Here is a 15,436-nt window from a genome sequence, read left to right on the forward strand (position 1 = left end):
TTCCAGAGATAAATTATAAAAACATAGTTTTATAGTTTTACATCTCAAACTTCAGAACATAATACAATCATCAGGGAGTTTTGGGAAAAATGCAGAGTTGAGGGTTCTACCCACAGGATCCTAAATCAGGAGTTGTGCAGTAGAATCCAGGAATTTTCAATGTGATCAAATCCCCCTAGATGATTTTGATAAAGGTAGTCTACAGGGCACATTCTGCCAAATCCTGTCTTTAACTGTATTGAGAAGCTTGTTCTTCTAAGCTTGTTTCTTGGTTCACACCTTCCCTAGATGAAGAATTTTGGAAACTTTCTTTTTTTTAAGTAGGGGCTTGAACTTATGACCGAGATCAAAAGTTGCATGCTCTATGGACTGAGCCATCCAGGCAGTCCAGAAAAGGGACTTTTATTTTGAAAAAAAAAAAAAAAAAAAAAAAAAAAAGTCTTCAAGTTACAGAAGTTTACACAAGTTGTTAAAAAGGCTACATGACACAGGTTAAGCTATTTTCCAAGAGGTAAAAAAGTCAAAAGGGTTCACTATTATGTGATCATGTTGTGCAGCTCATACAGGATATTAGAAGTGCAAGGCTTCTTTCCCACCTTAAAGGAAAGATTTGGTGACAATATCACAAAAGACTACAGAAGCGGAAAAGCTTACTTCATCCAAGTCGTCATCAGGAGTAGCTGGTGTTCGGTCTGTTCTAAATGATGCCATAGATGATGTCTCTGAATCCATGGAGTCCTCATCGTAGCCAATAAATGGGTCCAAAACAGGCCTCTAGGGGAGGGAAAGTACATATTTACTGACACGACTAGAAGTGGAGAAAGTCAACATATTATGAAGGCACCATCGGCTGGCATATGTGCAAATGGACACAGAAGACAGGGGTCCTTTAGTGCTTCTCAGATGAAAGAAAAGCTTTGGGCATGAACACTGTAATTCCAATAAAAGTTTGTCCCACATTATTTCACACTTCTGAAGTTTTGGGGGGAATATTCATTAACATTTGGCTCCATTCACTGAATAGTCTTTTCAGTATTTAAAATCTAATCAAGAAACCTAAAGTCCAGGCATCTATGTGAGATTGTCAAATCTTAAGTCTTATCATCCAATCCCATATCCAAATCAAATGATGTACTTGATAAAAACAAAATCAAGTAGACAAATTAAATAAAAAAAACTCTGTGGATTGTAAGAGGCTATACAAATATTGGTGGATTGGGAGTACCATTATTTTTTAATGATAATTTTTCTAAGTTTATTTGAGAGAGAAGAGAGAGAGTGCAAGCGTGAGCAGAGGAGGGGCACAGAGAAAGAGTGAGAGAGAGAATCTCAAGCAGGCTCCACACTCAGCACAGAGCCCAATGCGAGGCTCAATCTCACAACCACGAGATCATGATCTGAGCCAAAATCAAGAGTTGGACACTTAACTGAATGAGCTACCCGGGCACCCCTGAGAGTACCATTATTAATAATCATTATCAATAATATTATCCAAGTGAATAATGGAATAAAAATCAAACCCTTATCAGTAATACTGTCCAACTGAATAATAAAAATATACTAATCAATTATAGGGTGGGTATGAGACACTAATAATATTTTTCGCTGGGAGGCATTAAATCATATGTATCTCTTGCATGTTCTTGGAGTTTGACTCTCCAGCTTGTCAGATACTGCTTTCTACATCAAACCCAGTGCTTTCTTTCACTCAGATAGTCTCATATTAAAGCAAACTTTAAAGGTTAAAATCCATAACACAATCATTTGGGGACTTCTAAGAACTGTCAGGAGAAGAGATTTTCTTCTAGCAAATAAAGCCCATGGTTTGCTTCAGTGTAGGAACATCTGATTTATCACATCTTTGCAGGAAGATTCCTTGGCAAGCCTCACTTCCCTGGCAGTGTTTGTGGCAAAAGCCTGATAACCTAGTTTTCCCATTACCTTAATTGGCTTGGAACTTCTTCTATGTTTTCTCCTACGGATGAGCTTTTCTCGGTCCTGGAAAACAGATGAAGCTTTTCAGGTGTTGAGTTTGTACATATTTTCTTATATGTGTTTTTTTTTTTAATTTTTTAATGTTTATTTATTTTAGAAAGAGAGACAGAGCGTGTGAGTGGGGGAGGGGCACAGAGAGAGGGAGACACAGAATCCAAAGCAGGCTCCAGGCTCTGAGCTGTCAGCACAGAGCCCGACATGGGGCTCAAACTCACAGACTGCGAGATCATGAGCCGAGCCAAAGTTGGATGCTTCACTGACTGAGCCACACAGGTGCCCTAGGTTGTTTTTTTGTTTTGTTTTGTTTTTTAATGACAGAGTTTGTTTCTGCCTGAGTCATTACATATTTCTATTTAAAGTAAAATTGTGTTTTGTAATATTGGCAATGTTTAGGTTTGATACTTACACATTTTTTTAAAGTTTTTATTTATTTAAGTAATCTCTACATTCAAGGTGGGGCTCAAACCCAGGACCCTCAGCTCAAGAGTCACAAGCTCCTCTGGTGGAGCCAGCCAGGTGTCCCATATATACTTACATATTTTTATAGTAAAAATACTCTACAATGTTTCTTGATCATCTATGTGGATCTGAGAGCCTCCCAATCAGGAAGGGCACAGTCTTCTTCATCAGAATCCTTTGTTATACCTAAAGATTAAGTAGCTCTGAAAAGAGTCACTCCTATTTTCCCAAAGCACAATTTTTCAGTTTCTTTCAGTAACTTTTCAAATTACTTTATATTTAGGTACTGAAAAAAATACTACTGTACAAAAACTTTATTCTTTGCATTTAATCAGCTGAAGGCACAGAAAACTGCCCTTTCACTATTCTTAGACCCTTGTTCTCACCTGCAGCCTCTGAAGATGGAAACAGGAGTATCTACTGAATTGGAATCATCTGGTGTGTGAAGGGACAGTGGTTCTTGTTGGAATGTTCTGGGAAACTCAAAGAATATCTAGAAATAATGATTGATTTCCTGATTCATTCTTGTTATGCATGGAGATATCCTGGGAATTGGGCGTTCATCTACGAAGTACTCTATGTATTTACTGTACAAATTCAAAGGTAGATTAAATAAGTGAGTTTCCCTGAAAGTCTGGATGACATGCCTCCACATTTCAAAATCCTGTAAGAAACTTAGCTTTAACCTTAGATACTCAAAGCTGAGCAAATTCTTGGCTGAGTGAATCTGTGATTTAAGAGTTATTAAGGATATGGATGTGAAGTAAGAGGCACAGTGCTTCACATGTTTTATAAATAGTGTGGTTAAAGTCAGTGATGTTAACTTTTTGGATTTCCTGCCTTGTAAAAAGTATTTTGATCATACAACCTCAACACATCTGAAACTTGGGAAGTTTACACTTAGATTATCCTCCTAATACACTATATGTCTTATAACATAGACTGAACTTAGACCATTTACAAAGGGTAAACCACAAATAGTTACAAACAGAAGTTATAATCTTCTCTTCCTTCAATGGCAGGAAATTATCTTGTTCACCCTTCTCTGGACACACCTAACCACCCCCACCCCACTGCTGGTTCCTCAATTCTCCAGGCCTCAGCTGGGTCCTAAAGTGAGAGCGACCAGAGATGTCGATCACAGAACAAAGACCAAGAGGCAAAGAGGAAACCCAAAGGCATCTAAAGGTCTTAGTCCACTACTGATGGTAAAACAGGCCTTGACCGGATGCAAATGGGAATAGTAATTGTTCTACACACTTCAGTAGGTACTAAATTCACAGAACACGGGGAAAGAAACTTCCACTGTGTCATGTAATTACGAGGTCACTATTCATTCAACAAATATTTATTTATTTAAAGTTTATCAATTCATTTTGTGAGAGAGAGAGAGAGTGGGGGAGGGGCAGAGGGAGTGGGGGGGGGGAGAGAGAGAGAGAGAGAGAGAGAGAGAGAGAGAGAGAGAGACAGACACACACACACACAGACAGAATCCCAAGCAGGCTTGGCAGTGTGAGGGACTTGAACTCATGAGCTATGAGATCATGACCCGAGCCGAAGTCGGATGCTTAACCAACTGAGCCACCTGGGCAGCTCTCAACAAATAGTTAGTAAACTGCACATAAGTACTGGACACTGAATTAAATGTTGGGAAATAAAGGGCATGTGGTCCTGCTACTGTTGGCAAAATATTTCATCTCTTACCTTCAGAATCTTGATACAGGAAGGCAATTAGAAGGCATACCCACACTACCTCTCTACTTGCATAAGGATGCATTTGAAAGTCCTTATAAGGTACTTTGCAGCTAGTATTTATGTTGTCAAATTAGTTAACTAAGTATTATAATTGAAAATGTATAAAACAGCTTAATAATATAAAGTAATTTTGGAATACAGTCTCTTCAAACTATTTATATATTGAATATATAAACTTGGGCCTTTGGGGCTAATCTGAAGAAATTATCAAGTGCTTCCAGCATATGTTGATTTCTTGGCTACTTGTCCTTGGGAACAACTTAGAGTTTATAGACTGATCAAGACCCACCCTTGTGAGCTCATCAATGATGTTCTGCTGCTCAATGACTTGAAGTTTTAAAAACTCTGTCTCTTGTTCTTCATTAGCTTGATCGAGGTCATTCAGTGATTTTAATTTTTTCAAGGGTGGATGGGATGTTATTTTTTCTCTCTGGAGTGGAAAAGAAGAAAGTATAGGTTAAAGACATAAAAAAAAAAAAAAACCCAAACTTTAGTAGTTAACATAAAATATCTGCAGAAACTTTATGAGGCTCCAGCTAAATGTGAAAATTGCTCAGGTTCATCTGCACACCAACCAAAACCCTCAAGTACATTTTATTTGCTACAAGTCAAAATCACTGGGAATGTCTGAAGATCCCTATAGCTACCTTGTAAGTCTGTTAAGGAGTGGATGTGCTCATCACCTGTCCATACAGAATACAAACAATGGCGGAGAGCCCGGGTGGCTCAGTTGGTTAAGTATCCGACTTCGGCTCAGGTCATGATCTAGAGGTTCGTGAGTTCGAGCCCCATGCCGGGCTCTGTGCTGACGGCTCAGAGCCTGGAGCCTGCTTTGGATTTTGCGTCTCCCTCTCTCTCTGCCCCTCCCCTGCTCACGGTCTGTCTCTCTGTGTCTCTCAAGAATAAATAAACCTTAAAAAGTTTAAAAAAAAAATACAAATGATGGCAACTATTTCTCAACTATTATGCAAGGTCTTAGAAGACAAGAGGTACCCATTGTACAGTTCTATAAAGAGCACATTAGTGAAATTCTTGCAAGTTTCTGTGGCTGAGGGCTATGTTAAAAGTTTGCTTCTGTATTTGGGAGATTCTGGAAAGTGCAGATTCCAACCATTCTGCAAACTTAGAAGCCCCTTAAAATTCAGCCCCACGTTGCTTTCTTCCTTAAAGGTTCCTTGCTTACATAGGGAAAACCCAAACTTTCATGACCGGCATCGTATTTGAAAAACAAACTGAGAAAGAATAAGACAGGTTGCTGGAGTAACGTAAGGACAGAAGCTGAAGCTTCCCAGAGTCTCTGATACACACCATTTCTGAATTTTCCTTTGTCACAGCTTTTAGCTTCTCTTCCATGCGCTGCAAAGACACCATCAGTTCATCGTTTCTCTTGGCGAGGCACTTGTTCCTTTCCAGAAGAGGTTTACATTGCTTTTCGGTTTCTCGCACACGTTTTAACTGGGAAGACATAAGTTACAATTTGTCTCTTGTGCAAGAGTGGATATGGGAGCAGAAGGAGTCAAAGCCCATCTGGGGCCACCTTTTCTCTGCTTCACCATGTATCTTGGGATTGACCATTTCCATCATTCATTTAACAGCCTGACTGCTTTGTTCTCAGTTTCCTCTAATGGTTTTTCTATTTTTTTTAATGTAATTTCTTTTTGAGAGAGAGACAGATAGACAGAGAGACAGGGCATGAGCAGGGAAGGGGCAGAGAGAGAAAAAGCCACAGAATCCGAAGCAGGCTCCAGGCTCTGAGCTGTCCGCACAGAGCCCAAAGCAGGGCTCTAACTCACGAACCGTGAGATCATGACCTGAACTGAAGTTGGACGCTTAACTGACTGCGCCACCCAGGTGCCCCTGATGGTTTTTCATCACAGTCTTCTGAACTCTGTATCAATGTGTTACCTTAAAAGCTGCCAAAGTTCTGCTTTTGGAAATGCTCAGGAAGAGCAACTTCATACCTTGCATGTCCTTGATTCCTGTAGTCCAGTTACCATGCTGTGCTCAGCCCCAATCTCACGCTGCTCACACCTCTCCCTGGGCCTGTAATGACCCCTCACTGGCTCAGAAAGATAAAGCAGCTCATATGAATCACACATCACTAAGTAGTACAACCGGGACCCAAACCCAAGCCTAGTTATTGCCAAAGTCTGTTCTTCCCATGAGAGATCTTGCTAAGACTCCTGAACCATGCTGAAGCTCTTTATTTTTATTTACATGTTTAAAGTTTATTTATCTTTTTGTAATCTCGACACCCAACATGGGGCTTGAACTCATGACCCCGAGATCCAGGTGCTCCAAAGATGCTTATTTTTAAGAAAATTACTAAGGGGGGGGGGGACTTACTCTCAAAGTTCTGTTGATATTTATGTTTAAGAACATTTAATTCTCACCAAGCCTAGGCTAAGTATGATTGTATTCATACCCCCCAGTAATTAAGAGTGACCATATTCTGGTTCACCTGTTAGTCTAAGGCAGGATTTCTCAACCTCTGCACTGTAGACATTGTGGGCTAGATAGGTTTTGCCATGAGGAGATGTCCTGTACATTGTACCATGTTTAGCAGCATCCTTGGCTTCTGCTCACTAGATTCCAGTAACATCCTCCCAGTTGTGACAATCAAAAATGTCTCCAGGTACTGACAAAATTGCCTATAGCTGAGAACCACTGGTCTAACTTTATGGATGCTGTCTTGGGGTAATTGTTAATAGTCCCCATCCCTTTTACTCTCCAAACTCTCCCACTTGGATGGCATATTTTATGTTCATTCTATACCTAATGGATTTCCATATTAAAGTTCCTATGGTTAGTTCATTCACTTTATACTAATGATTCTGAATGATACGTATTAGGGGAGGGGTACTGAAGCAAGAAAACTGGTGGGGTGTGTCAGAACCATCTGACAAGACTGCTCCTGTTTCTGAGACTCCAACGTTTTGGGAAGTGCTGGGATAGGAGACTTAGCTACCTATAAATATTTGAAAAAGCTGCTCGTGTGATTCTGAAACAGTATTCCCCAACTGTCATTTGAAAACTCATTTTATATTGAAGGCCAAAATTTTTCATAACCCCATTTAATCCTGAGTTGTGAGCTTCAAGTATCTGAAGCAAACATATTAAATATTGAGCACATACAAGGACAAATAAATTATTCCACTAGGTTTGCTATTTTAAACTTTGTCTCTTTGCCGAAGGTCAATGACAAGGATTTTAAATAGTTGTTTTTAAGCAGGCTCCACACCGGGTGTGGAGCCCAGTTCAGGGCCTTATCTCACAACCCTGAGGTCAAGACCTGAGCTGAGATCAAGAGTCAGATGCTTAACCAACTGAGCCACCCAGGTGCCCCCCGGGGTTTTAAATAGTTAAATTTACTTAGTAGATGCTATTTATGGAAGATGTAGATAAACAGAAATAAAAGGAGATATCAGTAATTCTACCAGATCATACATCAGTAACCATAGATCCAAAGTACCCGCAAAAATGTTCCTTTTAAAAGAGGTAGCTTAGGGATGCCTGGGTGGCTCAGTCAGTTGAGTGTCCGACTTCAGTTCAGGTCATGAACTCACGGTTCATGAGTTTGAGCCCAGCATCAGGCTCTGTGCTGACAGCTCAGAGCCTGCTTCAGATCCTCTGTCCTGCTCTCTCTCTCTCTCTGCCCCTCCCTCAAAAATAAACATTAAAAAAAGAGATAGCATTAAATGCTATAAAGTTTGGAAGTCAATATAGTTATTCATGAAACCACTAAGAGAAAAAATTCTGATGTAGTTCAACTAACACCAGATCAAGACTTTAAGAAGTATTACGGAAGATAAAAAAAAAAATTCATGATGCAAGTATTTAACAAATCTTAATTCATATATACCTAGTACCCTGACTTCAAATACATATATAGCAGAGTCGACAGAACTAAGAATAGAAATGGACAAATCTGTTGGGAGAATAAGCACACAAAAACATTGTAAAGATATAGGAGATTAATGAACTTGATTCAAAATGCATGCAATGATCACAGGGTATACCTTCTTTTCATGGGAACATGGAATATTTCTAAAGGTGAGAAGAGGCTAGCATCATAAAGTGAATCTCAACGAATTTTAAAGAATGAAATGATACAAAGAATACCTGACTAATGTAACATTGTGTGTCAACTATACTTCAACTTAAAAAAGAAAAAGAAATAATACAAAGTATGTTCTCTGATTGTAGTGGACTTAACGTAGAAATCAGTAAGAGAAAGGTAACTCAAAAATCTCCAGATGTTTGAAGTTAAGCCTTGAGGGCTAAGTAACCCATGGGTCAAAGGAGAAATCCTACATTAGAAAAGATTTTGAACTAAATAGTAATATATTATGACATTAAAAAAAAAAAAAACAAATGGGATGAAGCTAGTCATGCTTAGAGATATTTATAACCTAAAATGCATATATTTGAAAAAAAGGAAAGGCTGGAAATAACTTCTTTGTACCAAGAGCCACCATCAAGAATCTAAAATGTAAGGCACAGAGCAAGATATTTTAAATACAAGTATCCAAAAATTATTTAAGAATTCCTATTCTTAATAAGAAAATAAAGACAGTACAAAAGAAAATTTTGCAAAAGACAAAGGGCAACTTGCACAAGGATACCCAGAAGGCCAAAAGATATGTAAAAAATTATTCAACCTCAGTATTAAGGAAAGTAAAAATTAAAATCCTACAATACAAATTATCGCTCACACTCACCAAAGTGACTAATATGATCAATTATCGGTTCATGTTGGAAAAGATGTGGAGAAGCCGTAACTCTCATACATCGTTGGTGGGAATGTAATTGCTATAACACGTGTGCAAAACTGGCAATACCTACTGAATCTGGCCACATGCATAACTCTATGATCCAGTAATTCTGTTCCTTGGGAAGTTCTCACCAGAAATGAACATGTTTTCTCACCAAAGACATGCACCATTAACAATAAAACTGTCAAGAAACAATATAAATGTCCATTAACAATAGAAGAGTAAATATACTGTGGTGTATTATTGGAAAAATAGAATAAGAAAACGAATGAATTATACATGCAATGCAATGAATGACTTTCACAAATGTAATGCTGGGCAGAAAAGCCAGACACAGAAGAGTAATTATTGTATGATGCCATTTATATAACATTTTAAAACCGGTGGTGGACCTTTATAGCGATAGAATTCAGTATAGCGATCGATTATCTCTAGAACGATGGTGACTGGAAGCAGTCACAAGAAAGGGACGATCTGAGCTGCTGGTAATCCATGTCCCCATCTGGGTCGTAGTTATATGGGTGTGTCACTTTGGGTGCATTTATTAAGCTGTGCCTTTATCATTTCTGCATTTTTCTTTATTATGTTATACTTCTACAACATCATATATACTTTTTTAAACAAAATGCTTAACTAATTAACCAACTAACTAATTCTGATCAGAACTCACCAGTTCATTTCGTTCATCTCCAAGCAAGGTATTCCTGTCTTCTAATTTTCTTATGGTGGCATTCAATTCAGCTATTCTCTTTTGATTTCTTCTCAAATCCTACACATGAAAATTGAAATGGGCATTTCTTCAGTAACATTTTTCCTTTCTCTCTTTTTTTTTCAATAACACTTTTCACAAGGTTTTGGAGTTCCACTCATAAATAATTAAGAGGCTTGATATCTTTCATCTGGCTTATGAGGTGAGACTAAAATGCTCTCTATTCAGAGAAGAGTAAATATTTACCCTCTTCTAACCCTCAACATTCACTGCATGGATTGAAGACCAAGACTGGTTGAAATTGCAAGTGAATTCCATGTGGCAGATACTCTCTGGAGCCCTGACTCCTGGCAGGGGGAGTAGTAGATGGTTGGATGAACTTATCAGATCTGGGGGCTATGAGGCCAGGGTCATGTCATAATTACATGAGGTTCAAGAAGCATCTCTTAAGTCATGGCTGCACATTGCTTCCCACAGCTAAGACAGATGTCCTATTACACTTAGCCAAAGAGTAGAAGGTAGGGCTGGGCTTTAAAGATTCCTATGTATTCCTGGTGAAAAAGGCCAGTGTGAGAAGGCTGGTATATTGCCTTCACATATAAAAGGCAGTAGATTATAAGACAGCCTTTGCTAGTACATTTTGCCCAGAACACCTGGCTTCCCCACTGGCATCATTGCTGTGGATCACTTTACACATGGCATCATGGATTAAGTCTATGCTCCAGAGTCCACAGGACCATTAGAGACTTGCAATTCCATTATCATCTTATATTTTGAGAGTGCTGTACTGTTGATAAAGCAGTTTCCCACACATTATATCTCCAGATTCATAGAATCCTAGAGGATTCAGCAGATCAGGGAAGATTCAGAGAGGTCATACTCATCCAAGGGCTTGTGGCTACTACCAGTAGATCCATAATTAATATGCATTAAATGCTGACTATGAGCCAGACACTATGCTCAACATTTTACATACCATTTCCTCTAGACTCTGAGCAGCCTTACGGAGTAGCACTATGGCCTCTCTTTTACGGATGAGGAAATTCTGAGCAGTAAAATAATTTGCCTAAGGTCATCTGGTATGTGGTAGATCCAGAATTTGAACTAAAGAGTCTGACTCTAGAGCCCATTCTCTGGACAGTTTTGCTGCACTGCAGGTAAATGTCAGTGATAGAACTAAAACTTACGTCTGCTAAATCCTGGTTCCGCCACCTACTGGGATATATATATCCTGAATACCAATTCATAAATTATTCATTACTTGGTTCTAAGTACTACTTTGGAACCTCTCTCTGTTCCTAAATAATCCATTTTCATCTTTTTAGCAGCTAAATAATTTGAAAGGTATAACTTATGAAAGTCAACTATATACAAGCTGATTTCTATGGCTGCAGTTCTGAAAATAATTTCTCATATAAAATGATGAAAATCCAGGGTAATAAGTGGCAAGTTCAATCAGAAGAGAAGCTTTCAGATGACGATTTAAGTGGTTTAGTCTTTTATACAGTTATACATTTTGACCCCTGCAGATGACAACCATCTTTGCCAATTTCCAACCCAATGGTTCACACAAGGGAAAATTACCAGTCTTGGCAAGAGGCAAAGTAGTTTCATCTAATTTATGGCACTTACAATAGGCTGAAGTTTGGACAGGTATCCCGTGGCTAAAAAAATTCTATGAAAGATTTAAAAAGACCGGTAATTCTCTCCTGATCCGCTAATGTGGTGCCGACCACTTTGTTGTCTATGAGTTTAGAAAACCCTGTTCCCAAGATACTAGCTGGTTTTATAGTAGGAGGGAGAATTGATTGCCTTGCAGTAAACAGGAAAAGAGCTTAAGTGGAAAGTAAAACTTGGGAGCTAAATAAAAGATGACTCCTGAGTTCTTCACTTCAGCTCGGAAAGACTTACAGGACTGCCGCAGTGCTCAGAGCCGTCTCCTGCTCTTCCCGGAATCTCTCGTTTCGGACTGTTCATGTTGCACTCGGCCTCCTTGACCAGAAAGAGCTGTTCATCCAAAGCCTCCTTCTGCAGCTGCAGTTTCTGTACATAGCCGGTTTGGGTCTCCAGTTCCTTTTCCAGGGAAAAGATGATCCTGTCCTTGGCTTTAATCTCATCCATCTGAATTAAACGACACCCAGGACATTTTATTTAACAATGCTGTAAAAAAAAAAATGCATTTTTACAATGGTATGAGTTTAACTTCTTTCTGCTGATTGATACGGAAAAAAAATCACAACTGTGACAAGTACATTGAATTTATGAATACGACAAGGCAGTACCGTACAATGAAAGGCTCTCTTAGGCTAATTAGGTGCCAAGGAGAACAACCTTTTCTCTCTGGTATATCCTGTGTAGATGCTTTAATTCAATATATTGTTTGAAATGGTCCAGGTTGGTTGGAGTTAGAAAAGAAAGGTTGACCTTAAAATGAGTCATTTGTTTTACTAAATACAGATACTCAATACTCCACTACAGTATTTCCCAGGACAATCGTTGATATCCCCTCCTGTTTAGAGGAATAGCCTTTGAGTTCACCTTAAACAGCAGCAGCCACTATGAATTGGTCATTTTTTACTGAAGAAGCTTCAGCTTTTGCAGGAGCCTAGTCATTTCCTAAGGTCAATAGGTTTGCATTCAGGTGGTGAATTTGCAGCAAATTCAGGAGAGGATTTGGAACATGGTTCATGTTATGTGGCTTTTTCCATTCTTTTCCACATGTCAGAGCAAATAGCTCTTAGCAAGCATTTTACCATTACTGTCAAACCATGGTTGGGACAGGAGGAATGGAAAACACCTGGTAATATGAGCCACTGTTGCCCCTCCTACACCTGTGGGATATAATTATTGATCCCAACACTCACTTCTGTTAAGCCTGGGCTTGATCTCAGAATTACGTGCCAACTGAAGGCCATAAACATTCAATACCAATTGATCAGAGTTTCATCGGACTGAAAAGTTTTTGCCACTCCTGGTGAGGACTAGTGAAGTTAATGTCTGTAAACAATTTTTGAGGGGAGCACAGCCATTGGGTGAAACCTTTCTTCTCATTTCATTATATTTCATGAGAATATTCAAAATGGGGATAGGATAGAGACATTTAATAAAATTGTATTATACTGTCTCATTTATAATAGATGACTTTGTACAAATCTTTCTTTACTGTGAGAAATTGTTAAATAGTCCCATTTTTCCATATATAAGTATCTGTGAGCTGTTGCCTCCCAGTCACACGAGTACATTTTAGATCAATTTTGGAAGGACGCTGGGCTAAACTCTGCATGGCCCTATGATATCATCTGATAACTTTGTGAGTATTCAAACACTGTCCTGCTAATTTGGGAATGAAAGCACTGCCTTTATTTTTCTATCTCCTTGTAGAAATTTGAATCCTGTGGTATTCTTAACTGAATGGTACATTCATTTGTTAGACCTGTCATTGATGATGTCATTTACAATTTACCATAGTTCCACACCTGCATGCTCCTAGCTGGTTCTGATGTACCCTACCTAAATGAACGTACTGGAAATTATTCCATTACTGCCAATATAATCATCTTCATCATCACCATCATCATAACTAAAATTTACTAATTTTTACTACACTCAAGGCACTATACTCAAAGCTTTATATACCTTATCACCTTTTATGACAATTCTATTATGTAAGTTCTGTTATCACCACTTTACAGATGACAACTGAGCACCCAAAGGGTTAAAAACTTTGCCATAGGCCTATGGCTCCTAAGTGGTGAAGCCCAATTTTAAATTCAGTCTTCTGACTCCAGAGCCCATTCTAATAGGCACTATGCAATATTGACCCCAACATCATACTTCCAGCATTTTCCAAAGTAGTTTTCCAGTAGTAACTGGATATTCAAAGTAGAATATCCAGTAATTAGTGCCGATGAGTCTCTACTGCATAGTGGTTGTAAGCATGGGCTTTGGTTTCAGAATACTGAAAATCCTTCCGCAGTTCTAGTTCTTAGATGGGGAGGGGTACATACCAGAATTCCCTGGGGAAATTTTCTAAACAGAACGGCTCCCATTTCCCTCCTTTCCAGTTCCAAAAATGGAGCTGGGTGTAGGGGTAGTGACAAGACAAGAAAAAGAAAAAACTGAAGACAAGTGCATCTGTACTACTGAAAAAGTTTCCCATGATTCTCTGCACCCAGTTTTTTAACCACTCCTCAGGTAGCTTAGATTTTACACTCTTACTGAGAGACTGTGTGTCTACTTTAGTAGTATGCTGGTAAAAGCAAGTCACAGAAAGAAACTACAGACCAACAGGTGGATATACTCAGAGAGTTTATATCCAAGACCATCAACAAACACAAATATTTGATGTACAACACCCTTTTCATCTACCCACCTGCTAACTCCAGAGTTCACAGTGCTGGTTCTTTCTTCATCAGCCGTTGTCATTTCAAAAACCAAAGGCAGGGCAGAGACCAATATTTCTGCACTGTGTTTGGTCTTTATTGTCAACCAGGGCAATAGAATGAATTGCAGATAAAGAATTTGGAAAGTGTGGAAAAGGCAACAATTTACAGTCACACCGTATTGCAGTACAAAGAAAATTACACATTTATCTTTTTAAAATGTTCTATGATAACCACTTTTACCTAAAATTGAAATCCTAGAGATATAATCCAAGGAATATAATTGGGTTCTTAAAAAAATAATTGCTTAGAACCAGCAGACACAAAGTGTAGATTTCCTAAGAAAATATTATTGCTATTATTTTTAAAGATCTTATTTTTGAGTAATCTCTACCCCCAACATGGGGTATAAGTCACAACACTGAGATCAAGAGTCGCATGCTCTACCGACTGAGCCTGCCAGGTTCCCAGAAAATACTACTTTTAGAGAAGCATCAAGTACATTCGAATAGGTGAGGGTTAATTTGATAAGATATAACTAAGGCTAAACATTCTGAGTTTAAATGCATGTAAATGTGTCTTCTAAAACAATTGAATGTGGTCAACCTAGGCTTTCACATAATACTTTGTTGTTATTTTATGTATAGTGAGAGACCAATGTGGCTTTTGGTGATACATATCAAAAAGAAAGATCTGGGGCACCTGGGGGGCTCAGCTGGTTAAGTGTCCGACTTCAGCTCAGGTCATGATCTCACGGTTCATGGATATGAGCCCCTCACTGGGCTCTCAGCTGTCAGCACACAGCCTGCTTCAGATCCTCTGTCCCTCTCTCTCTGCCCCTCCCCTGCTCACTCTCTCTCTCAAAAATAAATAAACATTTAAAAAAAGAGAAAAAAGATCTAACTCTGTAGGCTTTGAAATAAGTCTTAGAAATTGGCAATAGCAAATAAACTACTTAGGAATGACATCCAGTTTAAAAATTATAAGGGCTCCTGCTTAGAATGGCCCTTATTTATTTTGGGAAAGAAGATCTATTTTAAAAATGACTAGGGATCTTATAGCTCTATTTCTTGCTTTCAGACACAGTCCCTGGAAAGAACACAGGTGAATCATTCAGGAAGCTCTCAGTGGCTGCCATTTTCAGATGGCACAGAAACTTAAAAAGCCATAGAAACTTTCCCTACCCCTTTAAAAACCCAGTAACATTTTATAAATGGAACGCCCACAAAACATGTCGATTTTAGAAGAGTTCATAAGTTAGAATATTTTTATAGACATTCGAGAAAACAGGAATCATTGAACAGACACTCTCCATACATGTGCGGCTGGAAGAATCCAGTTTTTAGGAGAAAGGTGATTCC

General features: G+C 38.7%; 1 protein-coding gene across 3 annotated transcripts in view; it reads right to left on the reverse strand.

The window, feature by feature from the left end:
• The window catches only part of JAKMIP2 (janus kinase and microtubule interacting protein 2), a 68,047-nt gene that overhangs the window by 39,459 nt on the left and 13,152 nt on the right, over positions 1-15,436 (reverse strand). For all 3 annotated transcript variants that reach the window (XM_047102505.1, XM_047102655.1, XM_047102588.1), the window contains exons 3-8: positions 11,605-11,814; positions 9,655-9,753; positions 5,518-5,664; positions 4,499-4,639; positions 1,942-1,998; positions 655-774 (exon numbers count right to left, since the gene is read on the reverse strand). In XM_047102505.1, coding sequence (XP_046958461.1) covers positions 655-774; positions 1,942-1,998; positions 4,499-4,639; positions 5,518-5,664; positions 9,655-9,753; positions 11,605-11,814 — 774 coding nt within the window. The remainder of the gene's footprint in view (positions 1-654; positions 775-1,941; positions 1,999-4,498; positions 4,640-5,517; positions 5,665-9,654; positions 9,754-11,604; positions 11,815-15,436) is intronic.

The sequence above is a fragment of the Lynx rufus genome, unplaced genomic scaffold (genome assembly GCF_022079265.1).
Source record: "Lynx rufus isolate CCGP_SWC_20201006 ecotype Redwood Valley unplaced genomic scaffold, mLynRuf1.p SCAF_1, whole genome shotgun sequence".
Classification (NCBI taxonomy): domain Eukaryota; kingdom Metazoa; phylum Chordata; class Mammalia; order Carnivora; family Felidae; genus Lynx; species Lynx rufus.